This window comes from Dermochelys coriacea, chromosome 1 (genome assembly GCF_009764565.3).
Source record: "Dermochelys coriacea isolate rDerCor1 chromosome 1, rDerCor1.pri.v4, whole genome shotgun sequence".
NCBI lineage: Eukaryota > Metazoa > Chordata > Testudines > Dermochelyidae > Dermochelys > Dermochelys coriacea.
Window position 1 is genome coordinate 276,522,233 of NC_050068.2, and position 21,489 is coordinate 276,543,721.

Below are 21,489 nucleotides of genomic sequence, written 5' to 3' on the forward strand. Positions count from 1 at the left end.
TTTAATCACCAGAGAAGCTTAGATCCCACCTCGCAACACTCCTCCTCTCAAATAAATCAATATTTCAGTGATATGGTTCTCTTCTGTCCCTCCAGATTGGGTAGTCTTCAAAATCATGTTCAATTTTTCACATTGATATGCCATATCATCAGTTTTAAGCAGAATTTTCCATTAAAATCGATGCGGACCTTTTAAAACTCATGACACCATGTGGGCTATATTTACTACTAATACATCTTATAGAGTCGATCATTAAAAAACTGCGGAAACAGAACAAGAAAAAAAAAGTCCCTAATTTCCACATTAGTATTAAAAGCATCCACACCAGAGGTGTAACTTACTAACATCAGAGGTGAGGACTAGTCAGCTTCCCCGTCTTTCTTTTCAAGGCTATTTGAAAATGTAGCTCAGTCAAACTAAAACATGGACTCTCTTTCATCTCCAAAACTGTTGTACAAATTAAGCTTTTGTGAGCTGTTGAAGTATAGGTATGTGAATGGATTGATTTGGCTGTTAATAGACCTGTTAGTAGTAAACTAGATAGACAAGCTAGGGCCTAAAGTGAACAACATCAGGCTACTTCGGTGACCTGAATATTCGGCAGGAATTATTTTCTTCCTTCCGAATAATCATTTTCCCCTTCTTGTCCTATTATTTATTGCCCCACTTTGCTGTGGGGAAGGGCAGTTAAAAGAAAAGGGGGGAAACCCTCATTTTTAAGCATTTCCTCTCTGCTGTTCTATCATCTAAATAGATTGAAGTTAAAAAACACAAACAAACCAACATTAAAATGAACATCCCTGCTTGCTTTTAAACCAGAAAGGTACCAGAATTGTAGGCAAGGCCGATTTAGTCTCATGACCATTTCTAGGGTATCTAGCTAAAACTCTACGTTCCTGTGTGTTCGTTTAACACATATCCTGGCTAAAAGATCCGTCTAATTTGTTAATATAAATGCCACTTCCTAAGCACTGTAATATTTAATGTTTCCTTGTGCCCTAGGTTATGGGCTTGGCTGTCTAGCTTCCTCTGCATTGGAATCTCTCGCTATCTAACAGCCATTGTAGCGCCACTGAATTACACGTTGTCTAGCCTACATTTTCGCCCCTGTGCCCTCTGCTTTATAGGTTCTAGCAGAGATCTCCTAAAGCTCTGATGGTAACGGACTCTCATTAGATGAACCCTAAACGAAGCTATACGGTTTAACAATGTAGTGCATTGGAGTCAGACCTCCCCGTCGGCGTCTAGTGAACGTATCAGCAAAGAGGCGAGAGCGGAGCTGGACCATCAGTGGAAACACCCACTTGAAAGAAGCGGTTTTTATGTCCCGCTTGCTTGGTGGGGAGAACGCCGCGGCGGGTGCGGGGAGGCGCAGGATGGGAAAGGCAGGCACGCTCCTGGGTGTGTGGATGCCTGGGTAGGTCCAGAGCTAGGTTTGCTCCTCTCGCTGGATCACAGGTTTTAACAGGACATTTGGTGGAGCGCCTTTGGGGCTCAGACCTGCTGTGGCTGTGGACTCAGCCCGAGCTGCGTCCTGCAAGCCTCGCTCAGCCAAGCCGCAGGGTCGCAGGCGGAGGCCAGCAGGCACCTCTGGTCGCCTCTCTGCTCCTCCTTATGCTACGTTCAGTCGCCTGAGCGAATTGTGCGAGGAAGGTTACATTTCCCCCCTCCGCCATCCAACTCCACGCCTGTCGCTGACCCGAGGAAATAGACCAATAATCCCAGGCCATCGGTATCTCTGTGTGCTACAGCCTTGTCAGCGCGTCTACAAATATGCCTTAAAAGCACTACACGCCTTGGGAAAAAAAATGCTCGGTGTCTTTTAAATGAAAGCCACATGCAAGGCTGTTGCAGCCCGCAGTGCACTTTTATCCCAATAAATGTCCCTCTTAAAAGGCAGCTAGTAAACTGCAGGGAAGCCGGGGACAAGGAACAGCGCATCTGCCTGTAAAACCGGTTCCTAGCAGACATCAAGCCTGGACTCTCCACAGAGACGCGAGGAAAAACACTGTCGGTGCACGGGATCCCTGCTAGAGAGGGACGCGCAGCCCTGTGCTTAAACCGAGGGCCCGCTTGGTGGCAAACTCCCGTAATAAACGCTTCCCCGGCACTTGGCTGGCAAGGAGAGAGCGCTCTGGGTGCCGGGGGGGCTCCAAAGCTGGAAAGGCTGTTCCTGGTAATGTCACAGCTCTGAGCTTTCCTAACAAGCGCCGAGTGACTCCCGCACACCAGGAGGGGAGCTGCAGCCCGCAGAGAATCCGAAGTGAGACCGTCACTTTCACTTGCCCTGGATGCTTGGTGCCTTCTAGCTCTAGGGAAAACCCCTCCATGCGAAGGGGCTGAGCGCCTGCGGTCACCCCCACTCCAGCTTCTCAACCCCTTTCCCGCCTAGAGCGGCACCTTGATTCAGAGGCTGCTGGTTACGATAGCACTGTCTGAATCTCTTACAGACAGGGCGGCGGCATGGGGGTACCCCCCCCCATTGTTATATTGCGTGTTTACGGGCCAAATTCTGCTCCCATTTACATCCGTGCCATTCTGCTGATTTCAAAGGGGTGGAAGGACGTAACTGGGGGGGACGGGGGGGGGGGAATTGGCGCCACATACGTAAAATTATTCTTCAGAACTCGAAAGTGCAAACTGCCTTCAGCTGCAGAAAATTTTGTAAAGGGTTTCTGAAGATCTCAGGAGAGGAGGAGGCAAATCGCACAGCGCCGGGAGCGCTCTCGCTCGCTCTCTCTGAAAAGCATCTTTCTGCAGGGCAGCTTCCCTGAGTGCAGCAGCCAGCCCGCCCCGGGAGTAAGGGCAGCGCGCAGATGTGCCGCTGTGTTTCCAGAGATGAAGGATCTCCTGAACCTGCTGTGCAAGGGTGTTGCGTGTGATGAAGAGACGTTTCGTGGCCAGAGGGGGTGTGAAGGCGCTTGCCCTTGCCGCGAACGCGAGCTCGCCAGGGAAACGCTGTCCCCCGAGATCACCCCCGGATGATCCGCGGCCAAGTGGCTCCCGGCCCTGAGGTTTCGGAACTTCTGAACTTTTTTGAGGACTTTAGTGACCTTGGCTTCTTTCGCTTCCTTTCCCCTTCCCGTCGGGATCAATTCGCTCTCTAGGAGCGCGATCAGGAAGCTAAACTAAGATAGTCAACAGGAGTGAATCATGAGCAAACATCAAACACAAACAGATCGCGCATTTTAAAACAAAACCTACTTGGGGGGTGCGGGGGGGGGGAGAGAACTGGATGAGCCGGAAAGACTTCTCCACTGAAGCAACCATCGTGATTTGCGACAAACTGCCTGGAGCTACAGCCCAGACGAGCTGCTCACATTGTCTCTCCAGTTTGCCCAGTCCCTATATTTATGGGCATCAGCTCACGGCTCAATTAATGTCCCACTCTCCAGGGAATTCCCTTACGTCTTCAGTTTGTTTAAACAAAGAGAGCGGACTAAAACACCAGCAAGGCTCAGGGATTTCCTTTGTAAATTTCAAATAAGACCACCCCCACCCTCTATTTCAGCCAGTGTTTTTCTAGCATTAGGGTCAGGCAGGGCGTTTTGGCCTGGACTGTAGGGATCTACTTTACACCACTGATGTCTTCCAAACAACAAGCTGGTTTCATTGCCTGTGCTGCAAACACGACATATATTTGTGGAAAAGAGAAATTATTCGCGTAGGTTGAGTGGCAGAGAGAAATCTCTTACTGCCCGGGTTGGCTTCTCTAAATTACGGTTTTCTTCCCGAGCTGTTAACACAACCCCATGATAAGGGAATTACAAGCTATAGGGGTTGTAAGATGGATGCTTTTACAGGGTTATTTTACAAAGTGAATTTGAGGTATACCAGTAAGGGAAGCTAGGGAGAGAAAAAAAAAACTTGAATATGACCGAACATGTCAACTGCCGGGAAAGGAAAAAAAGGTCCATGAAAATAACGAAAGTAATTGAATGTTATGTAGAATGGCAAGTGGCCAAATGGTTCAATATTTTATGTGCCCTCTGTTTCCTTTGTGGAGGCTTCACCCACCCACGATTTTCATGCTTAAATAGATTTGTACTATCTCAGACTAACTCGAGAGTTTCACTGAAATGAAAGCCATCAAAACAAATACACCAGCCTACAGTGTTATGAATCATTTTCTAAAACTTAGTTATTACTAACTTGACCTTCTTTTTGGCGATGGGCGATCCAAAGAGAGGCGAATAAAACATAAAAAGTGCAACCTACATGAATGATGTGACTTGAGAAATATTCACCAAAAATTATCTAAGGGGTTGTGAGAAGCCAACTTTTATAGGTGTAGAATATGGATGAAGTGAGCTGTAGCTCACGAAAGTTTATGCTCAAATAAATTGGTTAGTCTCTAAGGTGCCACAAGTACTCCTTTTCTTTTTCGAATACAGACTAACACGGCTGCTACTCTGAAACTTGTCAATATGGATTAACTGATTTACATTTTACCAACACATTCTGTTGGTAAATCAAATAAAAAAAAAACAAATCAAATATTATTATAACAAACATACAATGCCAGGATTTTAAAATGTATTTACACGCCGTTTAGAATGAGTTACTTCATGTTCAGTGCATTAAAATACTGAATCCGTTTTAACCGTAGCACTCAGGATACTTAAAGGACCCGATTCAGCCCTATTAAGTTCTATAAACAAGTCGTGTCCAAACCGATGAACTTTCTTTCCAAGGACGAAAGAAACTTTCCCCCTCGCCGCGCCCCATTAAAACATACAATGTTGGTTCAATATAGACAGATGCCCTTCGCATTTCATACTTTGGAGGGGAAAAATGTTGAATCAAAAATATTTGGAGAAATTTTACTGCTATCTGGGCTCTGTAGGCTCAGTTAGCACATACAAATAAATCAAGTTTTTTACCGAATATTTTAATATTTAATCCAGTGCAGAAGAAAAAGACTGACTGGCTCTAATAAACCCCTTTCATCTCTATCTGTGTTAAATTAAAACAAACGGATCGTTTACTAGTTACGCCGGTCCCGATCCCACAGCCAAAACCCAAGGAATGCAAGGTCAGGCACTTTCCGTTCATATCTACAATCCAGCCAAGGGCAAAATAGCAGTAACGCTGCGCTATCTACCGTTTGGTGTTTTGACAATACCTTACTGGTTTAGCAGATTTCTTTTATGACACCTGCACAGATAAAAAGAAGAAAATTCCTGTCAGTTTAATTTGCGTCAAATAGGTGTTCAAGAAGAATACAGCACATGTAGGGAACGTAAAGGTTTGCTTTCCTCGTGCAGAAAACAGCGAAATTGTTTCCAAAACTACGCCAGCTTTGATGAATTTCCATTTGGAGTACGCAATGACTATTCTTAAACCACCCAACGTTTCCCTACAAACAAAATGGTATGAGATAGTAGTGTGTGATATGGATTTAATCTGAGCTCAACAGGGAATCTCAACAGAGATGCTCCACAAAAGCAGACTAAGCTCTTAACTGGATCTAATTTAAATGATAATGAAGCTTTTTCCCGTGTGTTGCAAAAACAAACCCAACAAGACTTCAATCTGCACATTATATGGAGGTTATAGTAGCTCTTTATCAGGTCTGTAAAGGGTTTGACATTTGAGCAGTAAGTGTCATAAGGATGAGACCAGCTACTCAAGAATGCAGGTTTCCAGGACCCGACCGTGTCCCGTACTCCACTTTAGAGCCGGCTCTAACTGCCCGCAGGCACTAGAAAGAGTTCCTGTCACATCACTAGGAGTTGGATCGAGCCCCTAGAGGAGGTGGAGCATCTAGACCCTATTCAATTCGCACTCTTTACAAGGATACACTAGTTCGAAATGAGAGGGGGGGATAGCTGAGGTAGGTCTCCACTGCAGCAGCTGAAAACTTTGTTTGAAATGGGGCCTGACCCCCCATGCCATCCTGTCTAATAAATCAAGGAGATACATATAAAGAAAAACAGAAATACCGTTTTCCACATCAAAGAAATAGTCACATTAAGAAAAAGAGGCCCAAACATGACTAAACAAGCCCGCTAGTAAGTGAAAGTTGAACATTTGCTGCTCATTTTCCCAGCAGAATTAATTTCTTATGTGTATTTTTTTTTGAAAATGAGCTAATTGAGAGTTTTAATTTTCGAAGACTCCTAACTAAATTACATTTTTTAAAAAAGCCTCTCTCTGTAGAACCACCCCAAAGTGAATCAACCTAGCCCCGATTTGGACTCTAAGACATTCAAGACTTCACACACCTAAGAAAGCCCCGTCATGGTCATACACTCTTACCTTGCTAGCCTCTTGATTACTATTAGGACAATTCTAAATCAATACGGGAGACATTACCGCAGCGACGCCAAGACACAGAAAATATCGCGGAGGCTGCTGTGGGTGGGCGTAGGGCTGAGTTGTCATCTCACGATTTTAAAAAAAACAAACACCACCACATGAAATATAGGTCGAAATTCTTGGTTTGCAGCACGAAGCTAAAGAAAGTCGGTTACAGATCGCACAAGGGCTAAAAAAAGGGTCGCTATTTATGGAGCCTGCGTTAACAAACGGCTACATTGAGTCGATTTAGACCCACATTGACAGGGACTGCTAGTTTTCAAGCTTAGATCAGCTGAAAGGCCGCTGCTTTTCGCCATGCAACATAAACGTCAGATCAGATTCAAAAATGGGTAATTCAGCTTCATCATTACTCATACAGCGCCCAGGCCGAAAGCCACAAAGCGATTTTATTCTGCCCTCTCAGGATTTGGATCTGGAGAGTCTCAGCATTATTTTGCCCTTCGGTGAGAACCGTTTTGTAGTTTTTGAGCTGTTTTGAGTGCTTAATGGAGCATTTATTCCCAGCTAACTAAAGGTTCTTGCTCGGCCTTTCTTACCATGAGCATCTAGGTGAATACCCCCCCCCCCCCAAAAAAAAAAGACTGAATGGGTAACCGATGTGCTGCTGATATTTCATCCACGGTGCTTTCCTTTCCCCTTTAAACTCTAACTCTTGGGAAAACAACATATTTTAAGCTTTCCATACAAATATTGATATTGGCAAATAAAGCCCCATCTCCCGTCCATGGCTACAGACAGTATTCTTTTTGTTTCGAAATTGTGCAATCAGAATTAACCCACGGCATTACAAATTGCCTAAAATATTCAGAGGGGGGTAGGTAACTTGTCTAGACAAAACTCCTACCTCCACTTGCCACTGTGGCAGAACGAGCCTGAGCCCTATGGCGAGGCATTTGCCTATCGGGGGATGCAGACAAATGGCACAAAGTAGGATACGTCAAGCTCAAACATAAGCCACGTGTATCACCGCATTACTGCCCGTAAATCGTTGGTGCGATCAAATAACCAAGGGAAGACTGATCTCGACGCCTTGATTTGTATCCTGGTCACAGGGCAGCCCTGTATACCTATATCTGAAGCGAAGCAGGATAGCACGTCCTGGACATAGAACAGAACCAGATTGATCGCATCCTTGATAGCCAGTGGGGTCTGAAACGCCAAATAAGGAACATACAAATACAATACCAACGCTGTCCGGATCAAGAGACTGACTTTAATCACCTCACGCTATACAATATACTAAATGGACTCGACCAGCCTTTAAGATGCACGGTCTGCAACAGAAACAAAGCAGATGAGTATTAATGAAAATGACATCAACATGAGTAGGATCCACACATAACAACTGTTGGCTAAGAGGTCTATTCTCAGACAAAAAAAAAAATGGGAATCAATGGGAATGGGCCCAAAATAAGGAATGAAACTTCTGCTTTTAAAGAAGGGAAACTACCTGATCACTCAGTTTTTAACTATGACATTTTAAAAATAGAGATTCCTTTGTGGTCTTTAAGGAGCCGCTGTACTGCGCTTCTGTGAACTAACGTCGCCTTAGCAGCAAAAAGTTCACTCAATTTCATCAGTCCAGTTCTTCATAGAGGTTCCAATTTAATAAGAAACTATTTGTGAGGAATGGAAAAAAAGTCTTTAGAAATCACTATTTAGTTGAGCCTGTTTAATTTTCTTGGACTGCCTCCACTTCCATCATCTGCTTAATAGTATTTGCTTTCTGTGGCAGGCATTCTTCTTTTCCCACATTAAGAAAATTGTTTTTAAAAGAAAATTGCTGAGGAACTGAATTAAATTAGGTGAAATACAAAGAACACATTACACAGTGCAGAGAAAGAATTCACGTTAGTCCTGTGTTTTTGCAAATGGGCAGACACTCGAATCTCTTGCAGATGATGATGGCAGAACACCTGTCCTGTTGAAATGACTGGTATCATATTATTACAATCATCCCGAGGGAAAATAACTTATCTCCATCAACAGCAACTAGAATCAACCTTGTTCTTTTAATACTCTTAAAAATCGTGACACACAGCAGTAGACAATACCAATACAAAAATACAGGAGTTACCTACCGTCTTTATTTCTTAGTGTTTATTTAATTTACAAAGACTTAGCTACACAGCAGCAACTTTCCCTCGAAAATTGGTTTGTATAGAGAAACACCGGACGAGCTGATTTAAAGTCTTAACTAACTGCATTGTGCTCTTACAGGTATTAAGATTCAACATAATGAGTTATGCAATCAAATATCAGCTACAGCACAAAAGGTACATGCTTGCCCTTAGAGATTGAAGAGACCACTGAATTTCAGCCATCAGGACACTTGGCTACTATCTGATCAGTGGTAATTGGCTTTCTTTAGTATGCAGGTGCAGCAAAGTAAATGTTGACGCTTAAAGGAAATACAGAAAACGGAATGAAAATTCTCCAGTTTCAAAACAACCAATCAACCCAAAATCCCAGCAAACACAAAATAATTTAATTAGTTGGAGTGTGGGGCAGGCAGAATTTTGCTAACCAGCCTGAACAACATTATTTAGCTAGACTATCAAAAAGTGTACCTGTCCAGTCATTTGTCCATAAGTAGGCATCTATTTGTATGTCATTATACCCATACATGCTCCCTCTTCACAATTTTACTCATGTCAGTTTCAAATCCCCATAGAAAAGGCTTGTCCAACAGAGGATTAGGGTTGATTACACAGTGTCTCTGTTCAAGTTACTGGAAATTCCAAGACAGTTGCAAGGTTGGCTGAAATGTAAGGAGCTCTTCAGTATTTATAGAGAAAGTCTCCCAACCACATATACAAGGCCCTCTGCACCACCATGAGTTGCCTGAGTGAGTTGGGGGAATGAGGAGTGCAAGCTACAAGTTGTGATCAGCTTGCCCCTGCACAACATGTAGATAGGGCAGTTGGGGACAGGGCAAGGAACTACTACAAGACCAACACCTATAAAATATACAGTGCCAGCAGCCTTGAGCTGGAATAGAGGGATATGTTGCAAACCTGTTAATCTACAGGTGGGCTGGAGGTCTTTTCCCTAAGTTTCCTACAGAAAGGCCATTTTTCTTCCCTTGTGTGAGAAGGGACAATTTTTCCTTTTCTATTTTAAACTGGAATAATGCCAAATTCCCTTGAGAATCCCAGTCTCATCTAATTTATCCTACAGACTCTAGTTAATTATGTGCCATGGGTTCCACTATCAATTTTTAGGCCTGCAGAGGCTGTAAATCAGCGCTGAATCTTGTTTTACTAGGTTTATAACTCCCATACCAAGCCAGGATAATATTTTTCACAAGTCTTTAAAAAGATTAAAATTAGATAATCTGGTTTTTTCCACTTATGCAGGTAAAAAATAAAACAAGCAACAAAGATAGCTGGTGTAAGACTTTTATGCTAGTACAGTTTAGTACAAACAGCTTTGATCTAAGATTGGAAATTTGGCAACCTAATCATGCATAATATGGTTCAGTTCTCTTCTGTATTATTGGGGACATCCAATAAAAACTAGTTTTCGTAAGGATTTTTCTCATTACACAATGTCACTTTAAGGTATCGCTTTCCAGTACAACCTGGCTTCCATTACTGCTAATAGGAGTAACTTTGTCGTTCATCAAGGAAAGAATGTATCTCCATAAATACACATTTCCATGACTGCCTTACTATGTTGTGACACTGCAATCAAAAGGCTGTTAATCAACTACATTCTTTGCAGTGCCTGTAATTTGTGCAGTGGGCAATCAAATGGTAGTTTTGCTCCTGTGTATCTGTGGACTGATATAGATCCTAGTTATGGGAGCATCTTTGAAAATTATAGCATCATAGAGTAGATCCACCTTTAAGGGACAGGCCTGTTAAAATTAATTATGATGCTCCATTAAGGTAAAATGCAGCACTAACCCTACATAAAAAGAAATCTGTAGAATATTTTTTCTTTGTATCAACCAAAATATATTTTCTGTAAATAGAGCAGCACCTTGTTAAATGGAGATCAGTTAAAAGAAGAGAGCATTTTGAAGAATAGTGTTTTGTTAAAATAAGGTTACTGTTTAATAACTGTCTACTATACAAGCAGAATGGACTGTATAGTAAACAAGAGGCATATATAATTACGGTACTTGGTCATTCAAGCACAGATTATTTGAGCATCATTGACACATTTTAGTCTAACTAAGCAATAATGTTCAATTTTGGATATAGTCTCTCCATTTGAGGATGTTGTGATTACCAGTATTCAAATAGCTATAAACCTGTTAAAAACTTTCTAAATAAACAAGTAGTTAAAAAAAAGTTCTCATTTTATGAGCTCAGATACTATGGTGTTGAAGGAAATCAGGTAGCTGCAAGTTAGATAGGCAAAGAGAGTTCAGTGTTTGGATCAGAGGAGAATACATGTAAAAATTTCAAAAGTCTTTCAAATTGATTTGGTAAATGACACAGTTATAACAAATCTCTCTATGTATATTTCTATGTTGGTCAGTTCAATCCCAATTTGGAATCACTGCATTTTTAGGTTTCTGAGAATGCATTCTATACACTCACCAGAGGACTTTTTAAGTGGATATTCCCATTAATTTTTTCTTCCTGATTTATAGGACGTACAAAGAAAAAGAAAGCCTTAGATGGAAATGTTGATGGATTGTTGTTAAGAATGCTGGTGCACCATATGGACAGTAGAACTTCTAGAAGACTGTGGTCTCAGATTTTATGGATCTGGGTTTGTTAAGCTACTAATGGGGAGAGGAGAAGGGTTTTCAGTTTACAGGGTCAGTGTTAGTCTATATCAGCTTTTCCTCATGCCACACATTCCTGTTCTGACTTCAGAAAACAGAACTAGCTCCCTAGGAAATTTTTCCTTGAAAATGCTCTGACCATGTTCCTAACTAGGAAGTATTTTCTGATGTATACAGGAAGTAGCATACGACTTTGTGTTGTAAAGCTACGGTTCTCAACCTTTATTTCATTTATGGACCTCTAAAATTTTCAAATGGCGGTGAGGACCCCTTTGGAAATCTTAGACATAGTCTGTGGACCCCCATGGGTCAGCGGACCACAGGTTGAAAATGACTGTTGTAAAGAACGGGGTCCCAATTGACAGTGGAAGAGATGTCATGTCTCATAAATATGTTGCCATCTTTAGACATCCATACTTATTATTCATAATATCAGACATTACAAAGTTGTGTACATTCCACTATAAAATGTTTGCACAATCTTAAGAGTCCCATTCTACTCCAACTGAAATCAATGAAAGTCTTCCCATTAATTTTAATAGGAGCTGGATCAGACCCCTTTGTCCATATCTGACCAGATCCAGTGCCTCTTTGATGTTCTGATCAAATAATAGGGCTCTTTGAAAAAGCAAATTGTATACTCTGATATGACATTGCAACATTATGTAGTAAAGGCTGCAGCATATCTTGGCATACTTGACTTTTGGATGGATATGCTGTTTAAACACCACCATGACAATGCTAATTTGTGGAATAGCAGAATAAGTACAATACTATAACAAAAAAAGTTCGCTACAAAATTCTGTCACTTCAGAGTACTTGCTCACAGATTATATTGTAGAGCAGTTAAGACAAAACTACCACTTTACTCATCACATAGTATGCACCTGAAATGATGATGCCAAATCAGTTGGCATAAACAGTTTTCAGTTTATTCATGCTTGGAGATGACGGTTCTTAACTTTTGAAAATCTGCAGTGCTGCCCTGACGAAAGTAGATACAGTTCCCCTTTACACAGCCTGAATTTGGAAATACAAATCCCCTTCATTTGTAGCTGCTCTCACATGTGCAGTGGGGTGCAGATTGCCACCTGCTACACCCATGGGTGTGTGTCAAATCACATAATGAATCTGAATTGCTAGTTGTTACATTCGGACCTCTACTTTAGCTGATACACAGGTAAAACACAGTCAGAAATCTACTTAGTGACCGTATAGCTGCACATATTGAAAACCATGTTATTTCAGGTTTCAGAGTAGCAGCTGTATAGTCTGTATCCGCAAAAAGAAAAATGTGTTAGTCTCTAAGGTGCCACAAGTACTCCTTTTCTTTTTTCATGTTATTTCAGTGATGGAAGAAGATTTTCCTGCCATCCTTGTTAATATAATGGTAGTCATAGTTTTCAAATTTGGACACCTACATGACATGTAGTGGTGCATCTGGATATTCAAATTAGCATTAAGTATCTAAAACAGGTATTTGATCAGGTAAGTACCAATTTGTGCCCACATCTAAAGAACTGGATGCTGTAACAAACCACTTATGGGCATTTTATATTCTTGTTTATCATGAATAGCAGCTTACTCCATAAGCAGTTCCACTGATACATTTCTATTCATCCTGAATAAGGTAACTGGCTTACCCTGAATAATGTAACTGGTGTCCCCACCCTCAGATGCCCCAGAAACCTCTCAGATTTGGTCCAGTAATAGCAATTTTGTGTGAATTTATTTGTAATTCAAATCACCAATACAGTCTGGTGCATCCAGAGACGAACAGAGTCTCCCGTCCTTGAGATCTCAGTGCATTCTTGGGATCAGCTAACCCAGGTTCTCCCCTTCCTTCCTTCGTCTTCTTTTATACTCCTCAGCTCATGGCTAATAGGTTCATCAGCCCTCCCACCCTGATCAGCGAATTAGTGGCATATTCCCCAATCAGCCTTTTACAGAGGAACTGACTGGTGCCTAAGTGATCAAAGTGCAGGCTCACCAGTTACTTTCCAGCATTCTGTCACACTAGCCTTCAGTATGAATAGCAGGCTCACTGGAGTAAGCAGCAATTTATCTTTTTCAAAATTTTAAATGATAAGAAATTAGCACATAGATTTTAATTAGAGAATATTTTTGTTCCTTTTAAATAACGAGGCAATTACATGGCAGAGATCAGCTTCATGACTTTGCATGTGAATAGTAAAAGTCCTTAAACGTCAGTATTAATGCAGCTTTCCTTTGGATTGTTCAGAGTAAAAGACGATAAAGTAAAATACTTCCAATCCATATTCACTTGTGGATGTTAAAAGAAGACAATATGATTGACACTTCACATAACAATGTCTTCTGGAATTTACACCATGTTCCAAAAACAATGACAACATAAGAATTTATGTTTTCTTTATTGATTGACATCTCAAGCCCCATTAGCCTTCCCACTTCAGTCTCAGTTTGTAGCAGTTTAAGGCTTCACAAGAAAGCATGAGACAAAAGCAAACAGATGAGGAAACACCAAAGACTTGCTTCTCTATATGCAATTAGCAATTTCCACCTTCTAAACAGAAACCATTTAAAAATAGGAATACAAATCTAACAACCTTTTCTGTCCTGTCTATGGATAAACATAGTAATTATTAAAAACAATGAGAGTTATGCACCCACTTCAAGCATGCTAAAGATAAACATAGTACTTCTCAGGCTTCCTTCATTAAAGCTGTCTCACAATACTTTTACGCATGCGTGCATTAGTTTGAATGAGACCAATTTCTTGAACAAATAGAGACTGCCTATCATTGACCTAAAGATGTAATGCTACACTACCACAGGAGAAAATTTCAGGATGGTGAACTCAATTTTTCACTGAAAAAAAATGTTAGAAGTCCTTGAATGTATAAAACATTAGCAGCTTGCCTTAGTGTCATAACAGAACAGTACTAACATAATTTAGCATTAGAATTAATACGCACCTCTCATCTTACTAGAAACAAATACTTGCATTTTATAAGCTTCTAACATGCTGAGAATTTCAATTGTTTCTTCAATACATACATATATGTAGACTTTTCTCAGGGTGCCATTCTTGGCCATTAGAGGTCACAACAAAGTTCATAAGTATAAACATGATATATATTATTATTGTATTATAAGAAATCAGTACTTCAGTTTCTAACATACATGCTCAATAATAATCATGACCTATTATTGCATTTATACATCTAAACTAGTTGTTATGAGTAAACCCACAAATCACATTATAGTAACAAAAGTTAATGGATTCTGTATTCCATGCCACATGAACACAGAAGCAATCGCAAATACAAAATCTGATATTATAGAATATCGTCACCAGAAAACAAAAACAAAACAAAAAAACCTGCAAAACATGTAGGGTAAAACATATCAAAACATAGTTCTCTGAAACTTTATATCTAATTGGTAACATATCTAGAATCCTGAAACAACTGATAATCACAGACCTCTTGAAAAGAAACAGCTCTCCACACATTTTGCATGTTGAAGTTTAAACTAATTCTTCAAAGGTTTTGCTTTCTTCTTGCCACTTCCCCATCCCCCACTAAGCTGGACTGGATGGTCTCGAAACGATATCCGCTCTTTACGAAATGGACCCATTTCTGAATCAGATATGTCCTTTGCTATACAATCAAACAAGTGGCATGAAAATATGTCATCAGTTCAGTCAAATTAGATTATTTTTAATACAATAAAGTAAAAATTCTTTCATCAACATGTCTAATTTGGTAGTTTATACATTTGCATAGCTTGTGTCTTTTGTCTTTGTGCTTTTTCTTCAAAATAATTTCAAGGTTTAAAAGAAGCTTGTAGCAGTAATTTTGTAAATATAGTACAGTATTTTGGAAAATAAACTGCAAAATTATTAGACATAGGCAATGTAGTTTCCAAACGAGTTTCCCTACCTGTCCATTTTGAAATTATTTTAAAGAATATGCACAAGATACATTAGAGAAACAAGTCACTCTTATAATTAAAGATGTTTTGTAACCACACAAAGAACAAGATTGGAAGTTTTATTTATTTAACTGGTTATTGTTTTGATACATCAGTACAAATACGATGGGCCAGCTTTGCTCTAACTGAAGCCAAAGAAAGTTTTGCCATTAGTGCTGATGAAACCAGAACTGGGACAAAAAGACATTATACTCCCCGCAAAAAACTTTTAAATCTTATGAAATTATTCAGTATTTAGTAACATCTATACAAATACTGTAATGCAACTACTGATTTCTACAAACAAGCAGCGCGAGACAAGATGGGTAATTTAATAGACAAGAGAATAATATATAGAGAATGCCATAGATACAATATTATTTTAAGAAAATCAACACTTCAACTGATAGAAATGTCTCCCTTTCTCTCATTAGGCATGTAAAATCCTCTCATATTCTGTGTAACACATCTCACATTGTGTAGCAAATCCTCAGAGAAAAATGGTGAAGAAAATACAGTTATCTAAGGTGTCTATTACCAAAGAATTAAGCTAAGCAAGCATAACCAAATTTTACAAGCGTCTTTCTTCCAATTATCAATAGAACCTGTTCTAATTTACCCATTTTGGGTAGTCCATACATTATTTTCAACAATTTTAATTAGGTGCATTAAAGTAGTTCATAGAATCATGGAGATTAGAAATGAAAAATGCCTATTATATCATCTCTGCCAAAACAGGATTGGTGACTGTTATATATGTGTTGTCTAATTTAGTTTTAAGTCCCAAGCAATGGCACCCTCACTACTTCCCTTCAGAGCTTATTCTACAGTATAACAGTATCTCACAGTCAGGACATTTCCCCTGATATTCACTCTCCATCATCCCTTTTAATTTTATCCCATTACTCCTTGTTATACTGTCATGCACTATTCAAAATAACACTTCTCTCTTCTTGATATTTTGACCCTTCAAATATTTTTTATGTATCCCTGATTTTTAGTTGTGGCTTAGTCAAGCTATACATATTTTTCTTATTTAATTTTTCCTCACAATTCTTTTCTGATACTACTTACGGTAGACCTAATTAATAAGGTGTCAAAAATGCCTGTGGTAGCTGTTGCCCCATCTACACTAGGACTCTCAACATTGGGTCATTTTGTTACCTTACCAACGGTAACAAGTTTTTAGAAAATGTCACTAGTGCAGACAGGACATTTAATAGAGAGGAAGGAGTTAAGGTATATAATAATTAAAGGAAGCTTACTCTAAACTTTCAGTGTATTCTTTAACTGGAGACATAAAGTACTCACAGAAGACAGCCGAAGCTGACAGCAGCAGAGTGGTAAATTCAATAATTTCTTTGATGAAGTTTCAAATTAAGCATAATAAAACAATAATATTAAGAAGTTTCTTTCTCAACTGAAGGAGAGATTCTAAAGTTGGAAAGCACAGTTGCTAAGAAGAAAAAGCACCAAAAATTAAGAATATGGAACATGGTTTGTTTATTTGTGAAAAGGAGGAAGTCATTGTTACATGTTTAGACGAAAAAAAAAAGTTGGCGCTATTGTAGGTATGTGACAGGCTTTCTCCAGCATGTCTCTTATAAGCTGCAGCAACACGAATGAGTGAAGGTGGACATTAATTATTTTTTTCCTTTCCCCAAGTCACACCTTTTTATATCCTTTACATGGAAAAAAATCCCCATACCAAAATGGTTCTGGAAGTTCACCCAAAAGGAACAGAATTCAGTGGAGCAGAACTTGAAATTAATCATGCCCTAACTACTAGCAGCACTAGCTGCTTGTAAATTTTTACATTGTTTAAATTTGATTTCTAGTGGAAGGACTTCAGAAATCTTTGCATGTAGGGTTTTCTGCTTTTCCACATAAAAATCTGCATAATTCATTGGAAGGGACAATACTACATTTCCATTGCTATGAAATAATATTCTGAAATGGAAATGTAAGAATTTTTTCCAGTTTGATGTAATTTGATGCAAGATAATTGTTAACGTTTTACAAAATTATTGAGTTATATCTTTTTATTTGGACAGAACCATGTTATACTACAGCATGAACTGTTCTTGCCCCCAAAGTCTTCAGCTTCAAAAGTCCACAAATTTACTTTGTTATATTTTTTTTAAAGTGTGTTAATTTTTTTTGTAAATAAATATGAATTTAATAACTTTTAGAGTTTGCAAACTGTGTTGACAACAAGTGGTGTTCCAACAGTCTGTGATTACACTTGTGGGAAGAATGACAACCATATCTCAGACTTCAAAAAGTCTATGCAGTTATACAGTGTCACAGAGTAGAATTAAACACTCAGTCTTTTGATGGTTTTGTAGGTTTCCAGAAAATTCTGCATGACCAGATTCTCTGTTTCACTGAGTTTATATTCAGTGAAGCAATGAGGGGGATTCGTAAGGGTGCCAGTTGTGGCTCCCTGATTATCTAGCCATTCTCTACCTCCGTAACTGACAAGATCCATATATGGGGTGCAAAGGATTGCTCTTTAGTGGCTAAACAAAAATAATCAGCTACTCTCTGAAGGGAAAGATTAACCAAATTACTATGAAATCCCAAGAGTTTAGGGAAGCTGTAAGATAATCACACAAGACATTTCATCACTATGTGCCTCAGTTTCCCCAAATCTGTAAAATGGAATAATGATACTGACCTTTGTGAAGCATTTTGAGATCTATCAATGAAAAGCAGTATATAAGAACTAGGTATTATTATTATTACTGCTACTACTGACAGTCTTAGCAGACAGGTTAAAGACTGAATGGATAGGGAGATTAAACAACCTCATCATACCTAAAGATTGTCCCTTGAACACAGAATTGAGTCAGATTGGCATAGGAGTATAGAGAAGCCTGTTCTTTTCTATACCTACTCTAGACTGATGCTGCAGGCTTTACGCATAGAAAACTACCACTGGCTTACATATTAATCATGATTGAAAGACCTGACCCTGGGATTGTGTGATTATGCCAGAGGCAGTCTGGGTAGTCAATGGAGGAGTTCACCTTGTAAGAAAAGTACCCCAATTTTATCCCAGTCCTTCCTGGAGTTGAATGTAGAAACAATCTGTGAGGAACAAAAAGAAAGAGGAGCCAGCTGCAGGGTAGACACTGCAGAACTAGAAATTGTCTACACACAAATTGACCCTGAAATAACAGTTTTGATTGTAATTCACAGTTAGTTACTTTTGTGAAAGTTGTGCATGGATGCAATTATTTTGCATTAAGAGAGTCTTATTTATACAAAATGAGCGTCCATACACAGACTAGCACTGTGAAATAACAAAAGATGTCAATTAAAATCAATTTAGTTATTTTGGTGTCAATCTGTCTATAATTTTAATGTAATCTGTCTCTTTATTCTACACTATCAATATAGAAACCTGGGAAAACTTTTCTCTAAGTGAAGCGTTCCACTAAAGAGAGAACCTTCTCCAATGTTCCCAGTCCTGTCTAGATTCAGGGGTACAACAGAAATTTACAGAATTGGCAACACCATTTTGAATTGAGAGAGTGAGTTTTCCTTACTTATACAGCACCACTTATTCCCAGAAATTCTGCACTGCAGTCTCTCATTGAAACGAACGGGTAACAAATACCAGTTTATGTTTCTTCTGTTTATTTATATTTTTTCTCTTTTCTTCTAATTTCTCTTCTCCTCTTCCTCATTGGTATATGTGTTTGTAGCTGCTTGTTTCCTTCTGGCCACAGGAGACCAAGCAGGAATATTATTTTGAAGTGTTTTTTTTAAACAGCCAAGAGGGGGGACAAAGAAAGAATGGAGAGATAGAGGAAGATGATTGATTGGAGATACCGGAGATAAAGCCAGAGATCCCTACTGACTAATACCTAGCACTTTTATAGCATTTTGTATTTTTCAAGGTGCTGTAGCAAACACTAATCTCAATGGGGCTAATTACATAAGTAAGAGCTGCATAGTCAGGCATTTATTCATTGCAAAACTATTCTGTGGGCCTTCAGCTGTTGTCTTTGTGCCCTTTCTCAAAGTCAGAGTCTACACATAGTGGCAACCACAAGAATGCCCCTATTAATAAGTGATTAGTATTACATTTAAACAGAATTGGACAAGTCTATTAAATTGAATAATTATACACTGACTGTGCTAAATTGTAACAGTTAGCCAGATGGGAATAAAATCATGAACAATTCTTAAACAAGAAAAAAGTGACTTAACTCATACTATTCATATCTCTAAAGTTGTGAAGCTGTTACTGAAAATGATTTGTTTATAGTAACACTGTGTTTTTGGCTATGTGAAGCTCCAAGTATCAAAGATATTTTCAGGTGCTTGCACATACCAAATAATATTTTTGTTTAAATATGTGCTGAAAGCATCTCTTGAGTTTGGTTAGAGTGTTCATATTTTCAAGCAGTCACTTCTCTGATGTTTAATCTGTTTTCTGCTAATGATTTGTTCTGGTCTTTTTTGGTTAAATCCTTGGTTCTTTAACAAATGTCAAGGTTTACATATGCTCTGTTTGGATAAGTAATGCAATATGTAAAATGCTTTGAATGAAACTCTTGGTATTTAGAAAAAAAACCTTTGTTAAACAAGTTATGTTAGAAATTTTCTTGATATATGCTAAGACGTCATAGGATTTTCATCGATACACCTAACATGTTGTCTGGATATATAATTCATTTCAAAGTCCTTACCATATTGTATTGCTTAACAGCAAATAAAGCAAAAGAAAGCATGGAGAGAAAAATTCAACATTTTAATGAAAGTGACCAGAACGAATCCTTAGCAGCACAGCGTTTACATCAATTTAAGCTCTGCGAATGAGTTAGATTTAGCAGGTTTGGGGGTGAGCTAGATGCTACAGTCTATCAGCAGTTGTTTTTTAATGTTGTTTCTTATGTCCACATTGAAGTTATACTCGCCACTTTTCCTGAACATAATTTGTAGCATTTAAACTTTTTTTTATAAATAGATAAAAATCAGGGGAGAAAATAAATAGAAAAAACTCTGAGGGCAAAATTTTGGCCCTTTTGAAATCAATGGAAGTTTTAGAGTAGGTTGATGATTTTACCCCAATGTATAATATATTTAGTATCTCAATAAACATATTGTGATCTTAGTTAAACTGTCTCATACATTTTTAAACCAGTTCAAAATGACTTTTTAATACTTTAACTCTAATTTTCAATTTGATCTATTTTCTTCACATTATTATTTCACTCTTATTCTGCAGTAGCATCAAGAAGCCTCAACCACTTTTCAGACTCAAAAACAGACCTGTTAAAAACAACTCTTATCAGATTTTGTAATATAAATGAGACAGTACATTTAGAACGTTTAACAAGCATACAATTTAGAAAGGGATGTGTAAAGATCAAAGATGAGGAAAAAAAACCTCACAGGATTTGGGGTATGACATCTTTAACAATATTCTTTGTCGGTTAAATCCCAGTCCTGCAAACATTTATGCAAGTGTTAAAATTTATGCATGGGTCTTCTTGACTTCATGTTAAGGACCGGCATACGCATTTATAGGATTGGAGCCTGATTTCTGAATTTTGTAAACAAGACAACTAATTTCAAATATTTGTCACTTCTGCCTGCATGCTATAAATGTTTATGCACATGAGTACCCTCACTGATCTCCAAAGGACTACTCAAATGCATAAAGATACTCATGAGTTTAAGAGTTTGCAGGGTATGGGCCATAAATTGCAACATATACTTATGGCATTTCTATACAATGAAACAATGTTTTAAAAAGCCAATAATCCAATTTTTCAATTTTCCTCCAAATAACTGTAAAACACAGCATTTTTTAAATCACAGGTGGAACTAATATTAAGGTTGCCTGGCACTTCCCATTACAAGACTATGTTCTCAGTTGCTTTACCAAGCTTTACCTATTTTGGCTGAAATAAATTTTCATGCCAGCTATCTGCCTCAGGCTGATTCTTTTTAATTCTGGTGACTTTTTATATGAGCAACATCCATGCTATGGAGCGGGGACTTTAATTTTAGCAAGGAGACAGCCTTTGTGTCAGGGATGCGTCTTTTGCCATTCCCACGATCTGTTCAAATTTAGCCAAGTTATAAGCCTTTGAAAAATCTTAGTTCACACATGGTGAGTACAGACTTGCTAGAGCTTTGCAGATTCATTCCAGAAGATTATGCCCCCACTAAGCTTCTCCGGTCTGGAGTTTCAGGGAATGAGTAAGACTTTCCCTAGAACTGCTCCTCCAGGTTGGGCCAGGTCCAGGCATGGAATGAAACTGCTTTAATCAAATGCAAAGGGAACAAGAAATGTGTATATAAATCTCCCCACTGTATTTTCCACTGAATGCATCTGATGAAGTGAGCTGTAGCTCACGAAAGCTTATGCTCAAATAAATTTGTTAGTCTCTATGGTGCCACAAGTACTCCTTTTCTTTTTGCGAATACAGACTAACACGGCT

The 21,489-nt window shown here is 38.9% G+C and overlaps 1 protein-coding gene across 4 annotated transcripts in view; it reads right to left on the reverse strand.

Annotated features, from left to right (window-relative positions):
• Nucleotides 1-13,320: 13,320 nt before the first annotated feature.
• LRRIQ1 (leucine rich repeats and IQ motif containing 1) overlaps nucleotides 13,321-21,489 on the reverse strand; it is a 170,107-nt gene continuing 161,938 nt past the window's right edge. For 2 of the 4 annotated variants that reach the window (XM_043492639.1, XM_043492648.1), the window contains one exon: nucleotides 13,324-14,712. In XM_043492639.1, the coding sequence (XP_043348574.1) occupies nucleotides 14,585-14,712 (128 nt within the window). In that variant the 3' untranslated portion in view covers nucleotides 13,324-14,584. Of the gene's footprint in view, nucleotides 14,713-21,489 lie in introns of all 4 variants that reach the window. The other 2 variants (XM_043492630.1, XM_043492650.1) reach the window with 2 other exon arrangements.